This window comes from Neovison vison, chromosome 7 (genome assembly GCF_020171115.1).
Source record: "Neovison vison isolate M4711 chromosome 7, ASM_NN_V1, whole genome shotgun sequence".
NCBI classification, from domain to species: domain Eukaryota; kingdom Metazoa; phylum Chordata; class Mammalia; order Carnivora; family Mustelidae; genus Neogale; species Neogale vison.
Window position 1 is genome coordinate 95,910,544 of NC_058097.1, and position 19,934 is coordinate 95,930,477.

At 36.8% G+C, this 19,934-nt stretch overlaps 1 protein-coding gene across 1 annotated transcript in view; it reads left to right on the top strand.

The window, feature by feature from the left end:
* The window catches only part of C7H11orf65 (chromosome 7 C11orf65 homolog), a 69,115-nt gene that overhangs the window by 10,513 nt on the left and 38,668 nt on the right, over positions 1-19,934 (top strand). The window contains exon 2 of the mRNA XM_044257710.1: positions 12,532-12,621. Coding sequence (XP_044113645.1) covers positions 12,541-12,621 — 81 coding nt within the window. The 5' untranslated portion in view covers positions 12,532-12,540. The remainder of the gene's footprint in view (positions 1-12,531; positions 12,622-19,934) is intronic.

Consider the following 19,934-nt stretch of genomic DNA (forward strand, 5'->3'; position numbering starts at 1 on the left):
AGATTGAAGAGATTAGGATCTCTTCTGATTTGGGGATAAAAAGAGGTTCAAAAAGAAAGAAAGAAAAAAAGAATTAAAAAAAAGAGATTGAATTAAAAATTCAATCAAGAATTTAAAAAAGAATTAAGAAAAATAAAGATTGAAGAGATTAGGATCTCTTCTGATTTGGGGATAAAAAGAGGTTCAAAAAGAAAGAAAGAAAAAAAAGAAAAAAAGAATTAAAAAAAGAGATTGAATTAAAAATTCAATCAAGAATTTAAAAAAGAATTAAGAAAAATAAAGATTGAAGAGATTAGGATCTCTTCTGATTTGGGGATAAAAAGAAGTTCAAAAAGAAAGAAAGAAAAAAAAAGAATTAAAAAAAAGAAAATGAATAAAGAAAAGTATAAAAAAGAAAACTATATATATAGTAGATAATCTAGTTAAAAAACGTTAAAAAAGAAAAGGGTAAAAGTTATAAAAAAATTTAGCAGAAGAAGAGAAAAAGAATGAAAAAGAAAAAAATTAAATTAACTGCAAGACTAAAAAATCACAGGCAGAAAGCCATGAGTTCCGTGGTTTGTTTTCTCCTCCTCTGGAATTCTGCTGCTCTCTCCTTGGTATTGAAACTGCACTCCTTGGTAGGTGAACTTGGTCTTGCCTGGATTTCTTGTTGATCTTCTGGGGGAGGGGCCTGGTGTAGTGATTCTCAAGTGTCTTTGCCCCAGGCGGAATTACACCGCCCTTACCAGGGGCCGGGCTGAGTGATCTGCTCAGCTTTGCTTTCAGGAGCTTTTGTTCCCTGAGCGCTTTCCGTAGAGTTCCGGAGGACGGGAATACAAATGGTGGCCTCCTGGTCTCCGGCCCGGAGGAGCCCAGAGCCCGGGGCACCGCTCCCCTGTGCGCCCTCAGCGAACAGCTCCTAGTAACTCGCGTCTGCCTAACCTCCGGCTGCGCTCCGAGCTCACCGAGCTTGCGACCGGTTCAAGGCAACTCCGAGCTGCGAGCTTACTGTCGGCTCTGTCTCTGCAGCCGGCTTCCCCGTTCCAATAACCGCAAGCTCTGCGACACTCAGACACCCTCGATCCTTCTGTGATCCCGCGGGACCTGAGGTCACGCCAACCCCGTGTGGGCTTCGCCCCGGTTTAGCCTCCGGAGCGATGTTCCTCAGCGGAACAGACTTTTAAAAGTCCTGATTTTGTGCTCCGTTGCTCCGCCGCTTGCCAGGAGCCGGCCCCTCCCCCCGGGGTCTATCTTCCCATTGCTTTGGATTCACTTCTCCGCCAGTCCTACCTTTCAGAAAGTGGTTGTTTTTCTGTTTCTAGAATTGCTGTTCTTCTCTTCGATCTGCCGATGGATTTGCAGGTGTTTGCAATCTTTAGATAAGCTCTCTAGCTGATCTCCTGCTAGCTGAGGTAGTCTCAGCCTCCTACTTCTCCGCCATCTTGACTCCTATTTATACATTCTTCTGATGCCATTTAAGTATTGCCCTGATTCTGTGGTTATTTGTCAATAACCAAATAACTGTATTCTGTGTTTTGACCAGTGGAAAAAAAACATGAACAGGAAAACATGAGTAATGAATCAGGGTGACCACCACACTTCAAATTTCAGTATAATCATTTTTCTATTTCTCCTCACATTTCAAAGTTGAAATTTTGGGGGGTGCCTGGGTGGCTCAGTGGGTTAAGCCTCTGCCTTCGGCTCAGGTCATGATCTCAGGGTTCTGGGATCGAGTCCCACATCGGGCTCTCTGCTCAGTGGGGAGCCTGCTTCCTCCTCTCTCTCTCTCTCTCTCTCTCTCTGCCTGCCTCTATGCCTACTTGTGATCTCTCTCTGTCAAATAAATAAATAAAATCTTTTTAAAAAAAAGTTGAAATTTTGGTGTAATTTTTATAAGATGTTATTTATTTATTTATTTACCAGAGAGAGAGAGAGACTGACCACACAAGCAGGCAGAGTGGCAGGCAGGCAGAGTTGGAGAGAGAAGCAGATTCCCTGCCGAGCAAGGAGCTGACCGGGGAACTCTATCCCAGGATTCTGGGATCATGACTTGAGCTGAAGGCAGTGTCTTAACCCACCTAGCCACCCAGGTGTCCAAAAATTTTGGTGTTATTTTTAAAAGTGACAGTAAATCACAGGTGGCAAAGTTACCTGTATTTATTTTTTTTAATGATAGAAATAGGGACAGTGTCCTTAAAAATTATTAAAGTTGATCATCATGCTATTTATAAAGAAAAGGTTTTTTTTCCTGCAGTGTCTTGAAATACACAGATAAACTGGGGCACCTGGGTGGCTCAGTGGGTTAAGCCTATGCCTTCGGCTTAGGTCATGATCTCAGGGTCCTGGGATTGAGCCAAGTTGGGCTCTCTGCTCAGCAGGGAGTCTGCTTCCCCTTCTCTGCCTACTTGTGATCTATCTCCCTCTGTCAAATAAATAAATACAATCTTAAAAAAAAAAAAAGAAATACACAAAGTATACTTCATTTCTTTTCTACCTGCTTGCCAAAAAGAGTACCCCAAAATGCTATCCTTTGACACAAATTAGCAAATGTTGTAAGCCCCAAATATCATTCCTTACTATCAGTTATCTGTAAATTGTGAGAATAAATGTTCATTTACATCAGTTTTTAAATCAGAGTAATGCCCATGGATAGTGCCTATTTTTTTTCCCCACTTTATTTCTTTTCAGTGTTCCAGCATTCGTTGTTTATGCCCCACACCCAGTGCTCCATGCAATACATGCCCTCCTTAATACCCACTGAATCATGGAACACTACCTCAATAGCTAATAATTGACTGTATGGTGACTAACAAAACTAAAAAAGAGTTACAATTTTTTGAGTAGTTACAGTCCTAAATGCTTCTCCTGTAGTACCTAATTTAACCCTAATTCTCTGAGATACAGATACTATGAGTCCCCATATTTCACAGATGAGGAACTAAATCTAGAATAAGTTAAATAACTTACACAAAATCACACAGTGAAGTATGAGGTAGAATTTTTTAAAGATTTAAACCCCCATATTGCACCTCTGTGGCTCAGTGGTTCAGCATCTGCCTTCAACTCAGGTAATAATCCCAGGGTCCTGGGATTAAGCCCTGCATCAGGCTCCCCAACTCAACGGAGAGTCTCCTTCTCCCCAGACCCTCCCCCCACCACTTGCTTTCTTTCTCTTCTTGTCTCTCAAATAAATACAATCTTAAAAAAAAAAAAAAAAAAGATTTAACCCCCCATGTGTCTCACTTCAGACCCACAGACTTGACCTGTATCCCCATGCCTCCTATATTATTAAAACTATTTGATCGTTTTGATAGACACTTTCGCCCTATTAAAAATGTTAATTTTTTAAACTGAACAATATATACAGTTAGGAAGAAAACATTAATTTTAAGCCTAAAATAAACATCAAAAGAAAATAACAAAACATTTTTTTTTTAATTTTTCCTATAAATGGCATATCCTATAGAGAATTTTTCTCTTTGGCCTTTGTCTCTCTAAATTAAATGCACGTATTAGTCAATGTCTGTTATATATTTCATTACTTCAGGGATTTGGGATTTATAAATTTCACGTTTTGAAATTAACAGTTCAGGTTTTTTAAGTTTTGAGCACAATTTATTCACTTAGTTTGGACTATGGTAAAGCATCTCAGAACCATATTGCTGGTATAAATGTAATGAATAACCTTCGTTATACTGGAAAGTATTAGTAGCAGAGATTAAGTAAAACCTATGGTTCTCCCGGTGTTCAGTGCAGGACCCCCCCCACACTTTTTTTATTTAACTATTGGAGCATTGTGTTCTTTATAATGTGACCTCACAGAATTGTGACACCGAAAGTGCCTTTGCAGTTAATTTATTGCAGTGCTTCTATTTTACAGCTACTGAAACTGAAGGCGAAAGATGTTGAGCCCTTTGTCTAAGCTTACAATAAGTAGCAGTGTGGACTAAAACTGAACCACATGGGCCATCTCTTAGTTCAGTAGTCTTCCTCCTATAGTTCCCTGTACAAAAACTTTCGAAAACAGTGGATTACTTACGAAGCTTATGTATAACTTGTATTTCCTCTCCTTATGTATACTGACAACAAACAGAATTGTTGAGCATAATTTATATAACCTAGAGAAACAAAATTCTTGCAGTACACTTTTATGATAACACTAGAGCAATATTGGAATGGTTTCATTATTTGACCTCATCAATCATTCAATTTTGAATGACATCCTTTTTTAAGATAACAAATGCTTAAGCAGTATAAGAATTGAACTTCCTATAAATTTTTTATGTATGGTAAAACATGCAAAAAGCAATATTAAGCATCTTAACCACTCGTGAGCATACAGTTCATTGGTATGAAATACATCATCATGTGGTGCAGCCATCACCGCCATCCACCTCCATAACTGTTTTCATCTTGTGGAACTGAAGCCCCATGCCCAGTAAACCATAACCACCCTGTACCCCCACCATGACACTGGCAGCCACCATTCTGCTTTCCGTCTCTACGGTTTTGACTACTGTAACTACCTCATGTAGGTAAAATCATATAGTATTTGTCTGACTGGTTTATTTCAATTAGCATAATATCTCAAGGTTTATCCATGTTGTAGTGTATGTAAATTTCCGTTCTTTCAATGACTGAATAATATTCTATTGTATGTCTGTATCACAGTTTGTTTATTCATCCATTAATGGACACTTGGGCTGCTTTTATGTTTAGCTATTGGGAATAATGCTGCTAGAACTTGGGTATACAGATTTCTCTTTGAGATCTTACTTTCACTTCTTTTTCATATACACCTAGAAATGAAATTGCTAATTCATACAGTATTTTTATTTTTAGTTCTTTTAGGAATTGCCATATCCTTTTCCATAGTGGTTTTACCATTTTATATTCTTAGCATCACAGTGCACAAAACTGCCAATTAGTCCACATCTTTGCCAACATTTCTTCTTTTCCATTTTTTTTTAAATACAGTAACCATTCTAATGGGTATGAGGTGGTATCGCATTATAATTTTGATGTGTATTTCCTTAATAAGTAGTGATGTAGAGCATGTTTTGTCTGATTATTGGCTGTTTGTATATATTATTTGGAGAAACATACATATTGTCCATTATTAAAATCCAGTTGTTTTGTTTTTGTTGAGTTTGGGGAGTTCTCTGTTCTATTCTGTTCTCAGATACATTACTTGTAAATATTTTCTCCTACTCTGTGACTTGCTTTTTTATTTTGCTAGTGTCTATTGAATTTTATTTTATCATGAAGTCTCATTTGCTATTTTCACTTTTGTTGCTTACTCCTTCAGTGTCATAGCCAAGAAGTCATCACCAAATCCAACACTGTAAAACTTTTGACTTGTTTACTTCTAAGCATTTTATGGTTTTAGATCTTATAGTCAATAATTTGATCCATTTTGAGTTAATTTTTGTATGTAGTGCTAGAAAAGAGTCTTTCTTCATTCTTTTGCATGTGTATATCCAATTTTCTCAACACTCTTGAGAAGATTATTCTTTGCCCATTGAATGGTCTTGGCACCTGTCAAAAATCATTGGGCATGTATATGTAAGGGTTTATTTCTGAAATGTTTATTCAGTTAGTCTGTGTGTTTGTCTTTATGCCAATGCCACGCTGTTTTGAGTGCTGTGGCTGTATAGTAAGTTTTGAAATTGGAAGTGTGAGTCCTCCAGCTTCTTTTTTTTAAATTTAATTTAATTTTTTCAGTGTTCCAAGATTCAGTGTTTATGTACCACACCCAGTGCTCCATGCAATCCATGCCCTCCTTAATACCCACCACCAGGCTCACCCAACCCCCTACCACTCCCCTCCCAAACCCTCAGTTTGTTTCTCAGAGTCCACAGTCTTTCGTGGTTCATCTCCCACTCCAACTTCCCTCAATTCACTTTTCCTTTCCTTCTCCTAATGTCCCCCATATTACTTCTGATGCTCCAGAGGTGAGTGAAACCGTATGATAATTGACTCTGTCTCCTTGACTTATTTTACTCAGCATCACTGATCTTTCTTTATCAAAGTTGTTTTGGCTATTCTGGGTCTCTGGAGATTCCATATAAACTTTGAAGTGGGCTTTTGTATTTCTGGAAAAAAATGTCATTGGAATTTTGTTAGGGATTGCATTCAAACTGTAGATCATTTTAGGTGGTATTGACATCTTAAAAAATATTAAGTCTTCCGATCTATGAACATGGAATGGCATTTTCATTTATTTATGTCTCTTTAATTTCATTTTTTTGTAGTTTTCATTGTACAAATCTTTCACTTGATGAAAGTAATTCCTAAGTATTTTATTCTAGTTGATGCTTACATATATAAAATTATTTTTATAATTACTATTTCAGACTGTTCATTGTTATTGTAGAGAAATGCAACTGATTTTCATGTGGTGGTTTCATATCCTGCTACTTTGTTGAGTTCATTTTTTAGTTCTAAAAGTTTTTTTCTGGAATAATTAGGTTTTCTATATTTAAAATCATACTATCCAGAATAGAGATGATTTTACTTCTTCCTTTCCCACTTGAGTCCCATTTATATGTTTTTCTTGCCTTATTTCTCTGGCTAGAACTTCCAGTACTATGCTGAACAGAGCCAGTGAAAGTAGACTACCTTGCCCTGTTCTGGATGTCAGAGGCAAAATTTCAGTCTTTCACCACTGAATATCAGGTTCACTATGGGATTTTCATGCATAGTTTTTATTACATTGAGGCATTTTCCTTTTATTTCTAGTTTGTTAAGGGTTTTCATGAAATGGTGTTCAGTTTTGTCAAATGGTGGGGTTTTTTGTTTTGTTTGCAGTGGAGATAATCATGTGGGCTTTTTCTTTTACTCTGTTAATGTGGTGTATTACATTGATCAGTATTTGTATATATTTTTTTAAGATTTTATTTATTTATTCGACAGAGAGAGATCACAAGTAGACAGAGAGGCAGGCAGAGAGAGAGAGAGAGAAGGCGAAGCAGGCCCCCTGCTGAGCAGAGAGCCCGATGCGGGACCCGATCCCAGGACCCTGAGATCATGACCTGAGCCGAAGGCAGCGGCTTAACCCACTGAGCCACCCAGGCTCCCAGTATTTGTATATTTAATCACCCTTGCATTCCAGGAATAAATCCAATTTGTTCATTGTGTGTAATTCACTTACATGCTGCCAAGTTTGGTTTGCTAATATTTTGTTGAGGATTTTTGCATCGATGTTAATAGGAATGTTGATGTGTAGTTTTCTTACAGTGTCTTTGTCTGGTTTGGGTATCAGGGTAATGCCGGCCTCATAGAATCAAGGTGTTCTCTTCCCTTCAGTTTTTTGGAAAAGTTGAGAAGGATTGGTATTAATTCCTTAAATGTTTGTTAGAATTCACAGTGGAGTCAAGTTTAGGGCATTTTTAGTTGGGAGATTTTTGATCTGTTTCAATCTCCTTATTCTAGTTATAGGTTTAATCAGATGTTCTATTTCTTTGTGTTTTAGTCTTGGTAGGTTTTGTGTTTTTAGAAGTTTGTCAGTTTCATCAGGTTATCAAACATGACTATAAATTATGATTCATTGTTCATAGTACTGTAGAACCAGTAGTAATATCCTCATCTCATTTCTAAATTACCAAAAGTAATTTTTTTCTCTATCCTTCGAACTAAAGATTTGTCTCTTGAGTGATCTTTTCAAAGAATCAATTTTGGTTTCATTGATTTACTCTATTGTTTTTCTGTTCTCTATTTCTTTTATGTCTGTTCTAATCTTCTCCTAGCTCTGGGTTTAGTTTTTTGTTCCTTTACTAGTTCTGTAAGTTGTAGTTAGATACTGATTTGAGATCTTTCTTGTTTAATGTGTGTATAGTTCTAAGTTTCCCTCTTAACATTGCTTTTACTGCTTTCTGTAAGTTTTGAGATGTTGTGTTTTAGTTTTCATTTTCCTGATTTCCTGTGTAATTTCTTCTTTGATCCAGTTTTATTTCCACAAATGTGTAAATTTACTTGCTGTTGGTTTCTAACTTCATCCTATTGTACTTTGATAAGATACTTTGTATGATAACTATCTTTCAGAATACATTAAGACATAAATTTGAGAGGGTGCCTGGGTGGCTCAGTGGGTTAAAGCCTCTGCCTTCAGCTCGGGTCATGATCCCAGGGTCCTGGGATCGAACCCCGCATCGGGCTCTCTCCTCTGCAGGGAGCCTGCTTCCTCCCTCTCTCTCTGCCTGCCTCTCTACCTACTTGTAATCTCTGTCAAATAAATAAATAAAATCTTAAAAAAAAAAAGACATAAATTTGTGGCCTAATATATAGTCTATCCTGGAAAGTGTCCCTTGTGCACTTGAGAAGAATATTCTACATTTGTTTGATCAAATTGATATATTGTGTTGTTCAGGTCCTCTGTTTCCTTATTTATTTCTGTTTGGTTATTCTATCTCTTGTTGAGAATGAGATATTGAAATCTACAACTATTATAGTAAAGCTATATATGTCTATGGCATATATATATGTCTATTCCTCCCTTCGATTCTGTCATTTTTTGCTTCATCTATTTTTGCTGGTGTATTATTAGATGCATAAATGTTTGTTATATTTTCTTACTTCATTGAACCTTTTGTTAATGCATAATGTCCTTTGTCTATTTTAAACTTTTTTGATTTAAAGTCTATTTTGTCTGATGTTAAGATAGCCATCACTCCTTTCTTTTGGTTACTATTTGCATGGAATATCTTTTTCCATCTTTTCACTTTCAGTCTGTTTGTGTCTTTGAATCTAATGTGAGTCGATTTTACATAGCATATAGTTGGATTTTGTGTTTTTATTCATGCTGCAAATCTCTGTATTTTGATTGGAGAGTTTAAACCACTTACATTTAAAGTAATTAGTGATAAGAAGGGCCTTACTTCTGTCTTTGCTATTTGTTTTCTTTATGCTTTGTAACTTTTTAAAAAATATTTTGTTTATTTGACAGACAGAGATCACAAGTAGGCAGAAGCAGGCTCCCCACTGCGCAGAGAGTCCAATGCAGGGCTCAATCCCAGAACCCTGGGATCATGACTGAGCCAAAGGCAGAGGCTTAACCCACTGAGCCACCCAGGTGCCCCTATGCTTTGTAATTTTTTTTTTAAGATTTTATTTATTTATTTGACAGAGATCACAAGTAGGCAGAGAGAGAGGAAGGGAAGCAGGCCCCCCGCTGAGCAGAGAGCCCAATGTGGGACTCAATCCCAGGACCCTGAGATCATGACCTGAGCCGAAGGCAGCAGCTCAACCCACTGAGCCACCCAGGCGTCCCTGCTTTGTAATTTTTTAAAAAAAGATTTTATGTATTTACTTGTCAGAGACAGAGAATGAGTGAGCACTAGCAGGGGGAATGGCAGGCAGAGGGAGAAGCAGGCTAAGCAGGCAGCTGGAAGTGGAATGTGAACCCAGGACCCAGTGATCGTGACCTACGCTGCAGGCAGACACTTAACCAACCGAGTCACCCATACGTCCCTGCTTTATAACTTTTTAATCATTTCCTGCATTACTATCTTCTTTTGTGTTTAGTTGATTTTTTTGGCAAAACATTTAAATTCATTTCTCATTTCCCTTTGTGTATACTCTATAGCTGTTTCCTTTGCGGTTACCTTGGGGATTACATTTAACATCCTAAAGTTATAACCCTCCATTGTGGATTCATTAACATAGAAAACTACTCTTTTATAGCTCCATCCCAACTCCTTTTAATGTTACAGATTACATCTTTATGCATTGTGTGCCCCAAAACACAATCTAATATTTTAATTATTTGTCTTTTAAATTAAATAGTATGTGGAATTACAAACCAAAGTTACAATAATACTACTTTTTAGAATAATAATTTTAAAAAAATACACTGTTCTATTAAATTATGTAAAAAAATAGAGTTACAAATTATAGTTATAATAATATTAGCTTCTATAACTACCTGTGGATTTACATTTACTGGAATTTCTATTTCTTCATATAACTTTAAGTTACTGTCAAGTGTCCTTTCATTTTTCCCTGCAGCATTCTCTTGAACATTTCTTGCAAGACACATCTCATAGCTGTGAACTCTTAGAGCTTTTGTTCACCTGGGAATGCCTTTATTTCTTCCTTATTCTCAAAGGACAGTTTTGCTAGATGCAGGATTCTTGGGTTACACTTTTGTTGTTAAACATTTTGAATATATTAACCCACTGCCTTCTGGCCTCCAAAGTTTCTGATGAGAAATCTGTTAATGTATTAAAAATTCCTTATATGTGATGAATCACTTATCTCTTGCTGTTTTCAGTAGTTTATCTTTCACTTTCAAGAGTTTAATTATAATGTGTCTTGTGGATATATCTTTGCATTGATCTTTCGTGGAGTCTGTTGAGGTTCTGGGATGTTGATATTCATATATTTCATCAAATTTGGTGTTTTTCAGCCATTATTTCTTGAGATACCTTCTCTTTCCCTTTCTTTTCCTCATCTCCTTCTGGGACTCCCACAATGTGCATGTTGATCTCCTTACTGCGGTGCCATTGGTCTCTTAGGTTCTATTCACTTTCATTCAATCTTTTTTTCTATTTCTCAGACTTGACAGTTTCCTTTGGTTTATTTTCAGGTTTGCTGATTGTTTCTTCTACCTGTTCAACTGTGCCTTTGATTTCCATTAATAAATTGTTCCTTTCAGTTTTTCTACTTTTCAGTTTCAGAGTCTCTTTTTAGGTTTCATCTCTGTATTGATATTTCCATTTTGTGCATCATTTCTTGACTTTCTCCATGTCTTCCTTTAATTTTTTGAGCATCTTTAAGACAGTTGCTTTAAGGTCTTTGTCTAGTAGACCTGCCATCAGGTCTTTTTCAGGTTGAGTTTCTTTTGATTTATTTTTTTCCTAGAATGAGCCATCATTTCGTGTTTCTTTATATGCCTTGTTTTTGTTGTTGAAAGCTGGAAATTCAAATTCAATAATACAAGAACTCTGGAAATCAGCTTTCTTTCCTTTCCTCAGAGTTTACTGTGTGTGGTATTTTTATTATTTTTTTAAATTGCTATAGTCTGTTTCTGCAGCTTACAAGGATCAGACAAGAATCAGCCTGAATTTTAAACCTAAGATCTCAGTTTTCTGAGTCTGTGCCTTTCCCTGGAATGACTGGTCACTTTCTAATTTTCTCCATATATGTAGTTATTTTTGAATGTCCTAGTTTTGAATGCCTGCCTTCCAAAGGGAGGAAGGGGAACAACATAGCAGGAAGGAAAAACCCTTTAAGTTCCCTGGAAGTTGCTAGATGGGAAGGGCTTGCAACAATGGTGGAGGGTGGACATACAGCACCAATGACTGCCTTCCTGTTTGTCTGCACCTCTGTGATCAGAAGCAGCAACCAACAACCCCAACACAGATCTCCTATATTTCCTGGACAGAGTCCTTTCTCTCCACCCCCACTCCCACAATCTGTGTGCAAGTTGTTCCAGGAATATATACACAGCTGCTGCTGCTGGGGCTGAGGTGAGGGAGTGGATAGCTAGGACTGGGCTAAGAGCCAATATTGATGGAAGTTAACCACAGTTTACCCCCCAAGCCTTCCAAGCCTTCAGTAGCTTCCAGAGTTCCAAAATAGTTAAATAGTTAAATTCTGCCAGTGTAGTTGTCTAGGTGGGGAAAGAGATTCCTGGCACTTCCTATTCCACTTTCTGGAATTCTCTGTCTGCTGCAACTTCTTAAAGGACTCATAAGCTATGATTTTCTGATTTCTCCCATTACTTATTTCTTCACAGTATTGATAAAAACTATGGATAGAACTAGTGGTTTTGTTTTGCTTCTTAGTGGACAGGCTTCATCTCTTTTTCTGACAATTTAATGCATGGTTTATTAACTTGTCAACACATTTACGAGTTACACAGTAAGAAAAATTCTATAGCATCTGTAATTCTAGGTTAGAAGCCTGGATGAATTTGGAATGAAACTGTGCATGTTGATTAAGAAAAGCTTTTGGGGGGGCACCTGGGCGGTTCAGTTGGCTAAGCATCTGCCTTTGCCTCAGGACATGATCCTGGGATCAAGGAGCCCAAGGAGCCCATGTTGGGCTCCCTTCTTAGCTTGCTTCTCCCTTTCCCTCTGCTTCTCTGCCTGCTTGTGCTTTCTCTCTCTCTCTCTCTCTCTCTTTCTCTGTCAAATAAATAAATCTTAAAAAAACATTTGAAGTCATTGAATGGGGACATGAAAGGTCATGGATTTCAAGAGAAACTGACCTGGGTTTCATACGGGCTTAGTCAATCACTATTTGACCTTCGGCCTTGAAGTGCAGTCTCCTCATCTCTAACACAAGCAAATTGGCAAAATCTGCTATGCAAGATTGTTGTTTAAATTAGAAAAGAGAAATTGGAACATATAGGCAATCAATAGTAGGTAACAATTTTTATAAAATACATAAAATTAAAAGTAGGTAATAATTTTTATAAAATTATTTTGATACCAAATCTCATCTGTATTATTTCCTTTATTAATCTTCTGTTTTTCTTGAGTTCTAATGAGTTTCATAATGGAGTTAATAAAAAAATTTTGAGCATACGTTTTTTGCTTCTTTTAGGTCTTTCAAATGCCATGGGAAGAGGAGTCAGAACTTACAGAGAGGGATGAAGCTGCCAGAGTCATTCAGAAGGCCTGGAAGTGTTACCTTGTGAGTTTATTTCATTTTTTGAAACTTGATTACAATATAATTTACATATCATAAGGTTCAGCTGTTGAAAGTGTACAGTTCAATAGTTTTTAGTATACTTATGGATTTGTGTACTACCCTTTGCTTTCAAAGCACATATTTTTTTAGAAGTTCAAAAAGTTAACGCTAATCATCTTGTTAACCTCACAAATCCTTACCAGCTCCATATCAGGGCCAGGCCCTGTGATAATGGCTATGATCAATGTAAGTATCACTAATAAGGTTATTTGACTTTCACCTCTAAAACTTTATTTCTTGGCTCAGGAATCAGGTTTTTGAGCAGGTGTTAGGGATACATTCACTCATTAAGTATTTACTGAGTACCTACTTTTGAAGACAATGTTTAAATAATGAATTGTGTCCGAATTAATGCATTTATTCATCATGCTTTAGTATGGGTATAGCTGGTCCCATTGGTGTAAGGATTATTCCAAGTTGATTTACCTGGTTGGGTGAGAGCCAACAGCTGAAATGACTCTTCTCTTTCCTCTGTGACAGCAGCAACATTGTCTGTGTTTGATAATTTTGTGTGAAGTGGTATGACTCTGTTTCTGGCACACAAGAATACCTTTGTTTTGGCTCATCAAGTCTTGCAAAATAGCTTCCATTAGTTGTTTCTTTTGCCTCTTTCAAAGCCATAAAATCCATAAGTATTGATTTCTAATACTAAAATAATTTGCTTTCAAAATCTATCCCTTTGATGGTTTCTATTAGTCTACTTGTTAGCTCGGCTTAAGCTTTTCTGTTATTTGTAACTTCCTTTATCCCACATCCAAATCCAACCAACATTACTTTGTATACCTTTTATATTCCTAGCGAAGAACTTTATAATACCTCCTTGCCCTTAAGGAGTTTTAGTAGAGAAGCCCTGTATATAAACAGACAAGCGTGTGTATGTGTGTATCTTAAAAAGATGGTGGACTGAGCACACATCTTTACTTTTTGTCCCTATTAAAATGACAATACACAGAAAGTTAACCCATACCAGGGAGAAGGGACTTCGTGAGCAGATTAATTTTATCTCATTTTTGGAAAACGTCCCGTTGGATAGAACTGTGTAGAAGACTTGCCTCGCCACACTTCAGAGGGGCTCCAGTGAGAGAGCTGGTTTGTCACTGGGACCCTAGAAAGCCTATCCATTTGGAGTTAGCAATTTGAAAGAATTGGAAGGAGAATGACCGTAGGCAAGGGGCTTAAGTGTATGTAAGACAGCTGTGACAGTTGTCTGCCATGTCACTTCAAGCCCCAAAGCAACAGGTAGATGGATATTTACCATAGGTCAAAAAATTTGCTCATAGATGGATATGTACCCTAAGGGGGAAAAACCCTGATGACTTACCTCTTTTTTAAAAAATTAAATGAACTATTTGGAAAAGCTAATTCTTTTGCAGATTTGGCGCTCCACAGTAAAAGCCTCTTAATTTTAGTATTTGAAAGACTCCCTGCTGGATTGCTGGCTACCTAACCACACCCCCGCCAAAAGTCTATTGATTATCTAATTCCACACACATTACAAAGCTCCCAGACCATCTTCCCATTCATGTGTGAGAACGATGGCGAAATAGGAGACTTACAAAAAAGCCCAGGATATTCCAACTGGTTCCTCTGAAGAATTGACACAGACCTTCATTCTTTCTTTTTTTCTTTTTTCTTTTTTTTAAAGATTTTATTTATTTATTTGACAGACAAAAATCACAAGCAGGCAGAGGCAGGCAGAGGCAGGGAGAGAGAGAGGAGGAAGCAGGCTCCCACTGAACAGAGAGCCCGATGCAGGGCTGGAGCCCAGTACCTTGGGATCATGACCCGAGCTGAAGGCAGAGGCTTTAACCCATTGAGCCACCCAGGGCACCCAGGTGCCCCCAGACCTTCATTCTTAAGTATTAATGCACAAGCAAGGATCAACTGATATTTAAGAGAAATAAATGATGTAAAAGAAAAAAGAGAGAGAGAGAGAGAATGAGAAAGGAAAAAAATGAAGGAAATAAAAATGGTGATCAGTTTAGATAAGATCAGTATGTTGAATAGCACTAAGGGAGTATATTTGGAGATAAAATGGTACCTCCTGCAACAGAAGGTATGACTGCACAGTTACGTTTGAAAAGTGTTTAGAAACTGAAAAGAAGCTAACCATGGAAGCCATGGTTCAAATATAAGGATAATTTTAAAAGTTCTGAGATTCAAAGAGAACACATTTGATCTTAAGTCTAGAAACATTCTGTTTCAGGTGGTTTAGAGGACGACTTCAAAATAAGGAAGCGTCATTTTAACATATTACAGGGCCCTATAAATGAATAATCTGCAGAGTCAAACTAATATAAATGAAGGTATTTTCTCACATTTGAATATTTTAACCCACTGAGCCACCCAGGCGCCCCAACATTTGCATATTTTAGATCAAAATAATATATTTTGGGGCGCCTGGGTGGCTCAGTGGGTTAAGCTGCTGCCTTCGGCTCAGGTCATGATCTCAGGGTCCTGGGACCGAGTCCTGCATCAGGCTCTCTGCTCAGCAGGGAGCCTGCTTCCTCCTCTCTATCTCTGCCTGCCTCTCTGTCTACTTGTGATCTCTGTCTGTCAAATAAATAAATAAAAACCTTTAAAAAAAATAATATATTTTTAAGTAAATTAGTGTAGAAGAACTTACAAATAAAAGCACTTCTTTTAGCCCCTCCTAGTCTTCTCTACCCTCATATCCTAAAGGCAACCACTTTTAACCATTTTTTGTTTTAGATCTTTAGTAGTAATTTCTGTGTTTCTGCATAATATGCTTGGATAATTACCTTTTATTTACCAAATTTAGAAGTGACCTGTTGACTTTCTGTAAAGAAAATTGAGAGCTTATCTAGCTTATCCCTTACACAGTATCATGTGGGATTATGTTTTTAGTTCCTCTATTTGTTACCTTCTTTCTTTCTTTCTTGTTTTTATTGTTGTTACCTTCTTTCTTTAAAGGATATTTAAGCCTTTGTTTCTTGTTCCATCATGCTAACATAACATTATGTGACTTCTTATTATATATGATGAGGATATAAATCTCCCTACCCCCCTCTTTTTAACCTATCCCCCCAATCTTCAAATCCACAAATCCTATCACATCTACTATTACGCTGCCAATATTCACTTGGAGGATTCTCTCAGATACCCTGAACAGAAGCCCTTTATTGAATACGTGTGTTGCAGGTATTTTCTTCAGACTGGCCTCATTTCATTCTTAAAGGTGTTTTTTGATAATGAGAAGTCTTGAGTTTTCATTAAATCCGTTTTATCACTTGTTCTTTATGGTTAGTGTTTTCTGAGCCCTGTTTAAGAAATATTTGCCTGGGGGCACCTGGGCGACTGTCAGTTAAGTGTCCAACTCTTGATTTCGGCTTAGGTCATGATTTCCATGTAATGAAATCAAGCCTCACGTCGGGCTCCGTAAGTGGAGACAGCTTGAGATGCGCTCTCTCCCTCTGCCCTCCCCTCTTCGTGCTGTCCTTCTCTATCTAAAATAAGTGAATAAATCTTTTAAAAAAAAAAATGTTTGCCTAAAGAGGTGACATTCTCAATCTCAGTTGCCTCATAAGAAGACCAACTAGCCACTATCCGTAGAAAGCATTCTTATGAAAATCCCAGAGCCAAGGACCAGAGAGACAAGGACCACATTAGAAGGATAAGAGTAGGGTTTTCACTTTGATCACATCACTTGGCACAAGGCAGCCCTAAGGAGCCCGCTGGGCCTTTCCTTTCCCCAGTGGGGAATGAGATCCCAAGGGGGACACCCAACTCACCCAGCACTGTATTACATGTCAAATATTTGAAATAAATCTGAGGGGATTGTTTATGTAACCTGAAGCCAGAAGATATCTTTCTATTTTGTTTTTGTTTTTTTCCTAGAAGCTTAGTTGCTTTAGTTGTAGATTGAGATCCAATATCCATCTCAAATTAATGTTTGTATATGATGAGAGGTATGGACAAAGTTCATTTTTGTCTTTATAGATAATCAAATGATTAAGTACCTTTACTGAAAATGCCATCCTTTCCATAGTAAATCACAGTGGTGCCTTTGTTTAAATCATGCAATCATATATGTGAAGTGTTTCTATAGTCTCTGTTCAGTTGTGTGGGTCTATTTGTCTTTATTTGAGTCAGTACCACACTGTTTGGGTAACTGTAGCTTTATCAGAAGTATGGGTATATGGCAGTACAGTCCTCCAACTTTGATGTTCTTCATGATTGTCATAGCTATTCTAGGGCTTTTGCATTTCCATGTATATTATAGAATCAATTCATTAATTTTAAAAAAAATTATTATGGAGATTATATAATTAGAATTAAATTGAATCAGTAGATCAGTTTGGGAGAAAACTGAATTTTTCTACACTGAGTTTTCATGAACATGGTACATATCTTTATTTATTAGATCTTTAAAATTTTTTCTCCCAGGGATGCCTGGGTGACTTAATTGGTTAAGTGTCTGCTTTCCACTCAGATCATGATACTGGAGTCATGGTATCAAGTCCTGCATTGGGCTCCCTGCTCAGTGGGAAATCTGCTTCTCCCTCTGCCTGCTGCTCTTTCTCTCTCTCTCTCTCTCTCTCTCTCTGACAAATAAATAAAAATCTTCAAAAAAAATTTTTTTTTCTCCAGGATGTTTTGTAGTTCGCAGTGTAGAAGTCTTAAACATCTTTCATTTTACTTCTGGGTATTTGACATTTCTTGACACCACTGTAAGTGGTATTATTTTTAAATTCTATTTTCTGATTGTTCGTTTCTAGTTTATAGAAATGTAGTCTTTTTTACCTGCTGACCTAATATGCACTTATTTCTAATTGCTTTTTTATATATTCCTTTGGATTTTCCACTTAAGTTGTCATCCTTGGATGATAACTTTTACTTTTTTCTTTGCAAACTTTATACCTTTTGTTTCGTTATTGCACTGATTAGACCTCCCAGTGCAAGATGGAATAGAAGCAGTAATTATGGACATTCTTGCCCTTTTGTTGAACACAGAAGCATGTAATATTCCACCATTAGTTAAGATGTTACTTGTAGTTTTTTTGTAAAAACTTACCATCAGTTTGGTAAGTTTTAAATTTATTCCTAGTTTGCTTTTTATTTTTGTTATGAAAACTCTAGGTGTTGAATTTTATCAAATGCTTTTGCTGCGTTTACTGTATGATCATTTGGTCTGTTTTCTTCATTCTTTTTATGTGGTGAATTTCATTGATTGATATTCAAATGTTAAACCAGCCTTGCATTCCTGGAAAAAATTCTACTTCACTGATGTTTTATTACCCTTTTGATATATCCTGGATTTGATCTGATAAACGTTATTGACACAAATGAACAAACCTGTTAGAATTTCTAGGAAAAAAGGAGTTTTCATTCAAGCCCGAGTTAGAACAGCTGTCCTGGATACAATCTTCACAAAGAAGAGAGTGCTTTGATAAGGGAGAACATTTGGTGTAAGATTTTATTCATTTTATATATAAAGAATTACAAATTATTAGACAAAGAACATTTTAGGAAGTTGCAGACCTTAAGTTTCCTGTATATGCAGGGCTTAGACTTCAGTTTTAGCGGAATCAGGGAAGTTTCTTCTTTCTCTTTCATGTTCAGAATGTTCCTTTCTGTTTATTTTCTTTAACAAAGCAGATATACAGTGTGTACTCAGGGAAGAAATAGAATCCATGCTTTGAAGTTTTGCCTAGTTACTTTCACCTTGCTAAATGTTAAGGTGTAGCCTCCCCTGAAGTCCAGGAACAGGACCCATAGGCATTAAAAATAGAAAATTTCTTTCATCAACTTCATTTAGGATTTTTGCATATTCGCTCATGAATGTAATTTTTCTTTTTTGTCATATCCTTCTCAGCTGTTGATATCAAGATTATGCTGGCCTAATAAATTGGGAAATACTTCTGTTATATTATCAGAAAGAATTTGTGTGATTAATTTCTTCTATAAATAGGAGAATACGTTGGCAAAATATTGTTTGTAGGAGTTTACTTTATGAAAAATTTCTAATTAGGGATTCCATTTCTTTAATAATACAGGACTATTCAAAACTGTATTTCTTCTTATGCTCATTTTGGTGTTTCTTTTCAAGGAATCTGTCCATATTCTTAAAATTGTCAAATTTATTTGCCTAAAATTGTTTACAGTCACCTCTCACTATACTTTTAATGTCTATAAGATCTGGGGTGATATTGCTTATATGTGTTTTCTCCTTATTTTTCTATATCTGTCTTAATCTTTATTAAAAGAAAAAAACCTGGTTTTGGCTTTCTTGGCTTTCTGTTTTGACTCTATATTTCATTAACTGATGATCTTTATTGTGTTTTCCTTCATTTTTTGAGGGAGTTTGATTTGCTGTTCTGTTTCATACTTCTTGAGAGGGAACATTAGATCTTGGATTTTTACATTTATTCTTTTTTTTTTTTTTTAAAGATTATTTATTTATTTATTTATTTGACAGACAAGAGATCTCAAGTAGGCAGAGAGGCAGGCAGAGAGGGGCGGGGGTGGGGGGAAGCAGACTCCCTGCTGAGCAGAGAGCCCGCCGCAGGGCTCAATTCTAGGACCCTGAGATCATGTCCTGATCTGAAGGCAGAGGCTCAAACCCACTGAGCCAGCCAGGTGCCCCATTTATTCTTTTTTAATAATATACGTATTTAAAGCTATTAAGTTCTCTCTGAGCATTTCCTTAGATATATCTCACAGGTTTTGATATGTCATATATTTATTACATTTCAGTTTAAAATATTTTATAATTTCCACTGTGATTTTTTTTGATCCATGATTGATTGATTTTAAGGATTTTATATTTAAGTAATCCTTCCACCCAACATGGGGCTCAAACTCATCACCCCAAGATCAAGAGTGCATGCTCTACCAAATGAGCCAGGCAGGTGTCCTGACCTGTGAGTTATTTAGAAGTGTGTTGTTTATGGGTTCCTGGGTGGCTCAGTGGGTTAAGTCACTGCCTTTGGCTCAAGTCATAATCTCAGGGTCCTGGGATAGAGCCCCACATTGGGCTCCTCGCTGAGTGGGAAGTCTGCTTCTCTCTCTCCCCCTCCCCTTCCTTGTGCTTTCTCTCTCAGATAAATAAAGGATTTTTTTGAAAAGTATGTTGCTTAATTACCAAATATTTAGGAGTTTTCTAATTACCTTTCTGTTACTGGTTTTCAGATTTAATTCCACTGAAGTCAGTTATTTATATGATTTCAATAACCTGAAATTTGTTGAAACTTGCCTGATCTAGAAAAATCTATTTTTGGAAATGTTCCAAATGT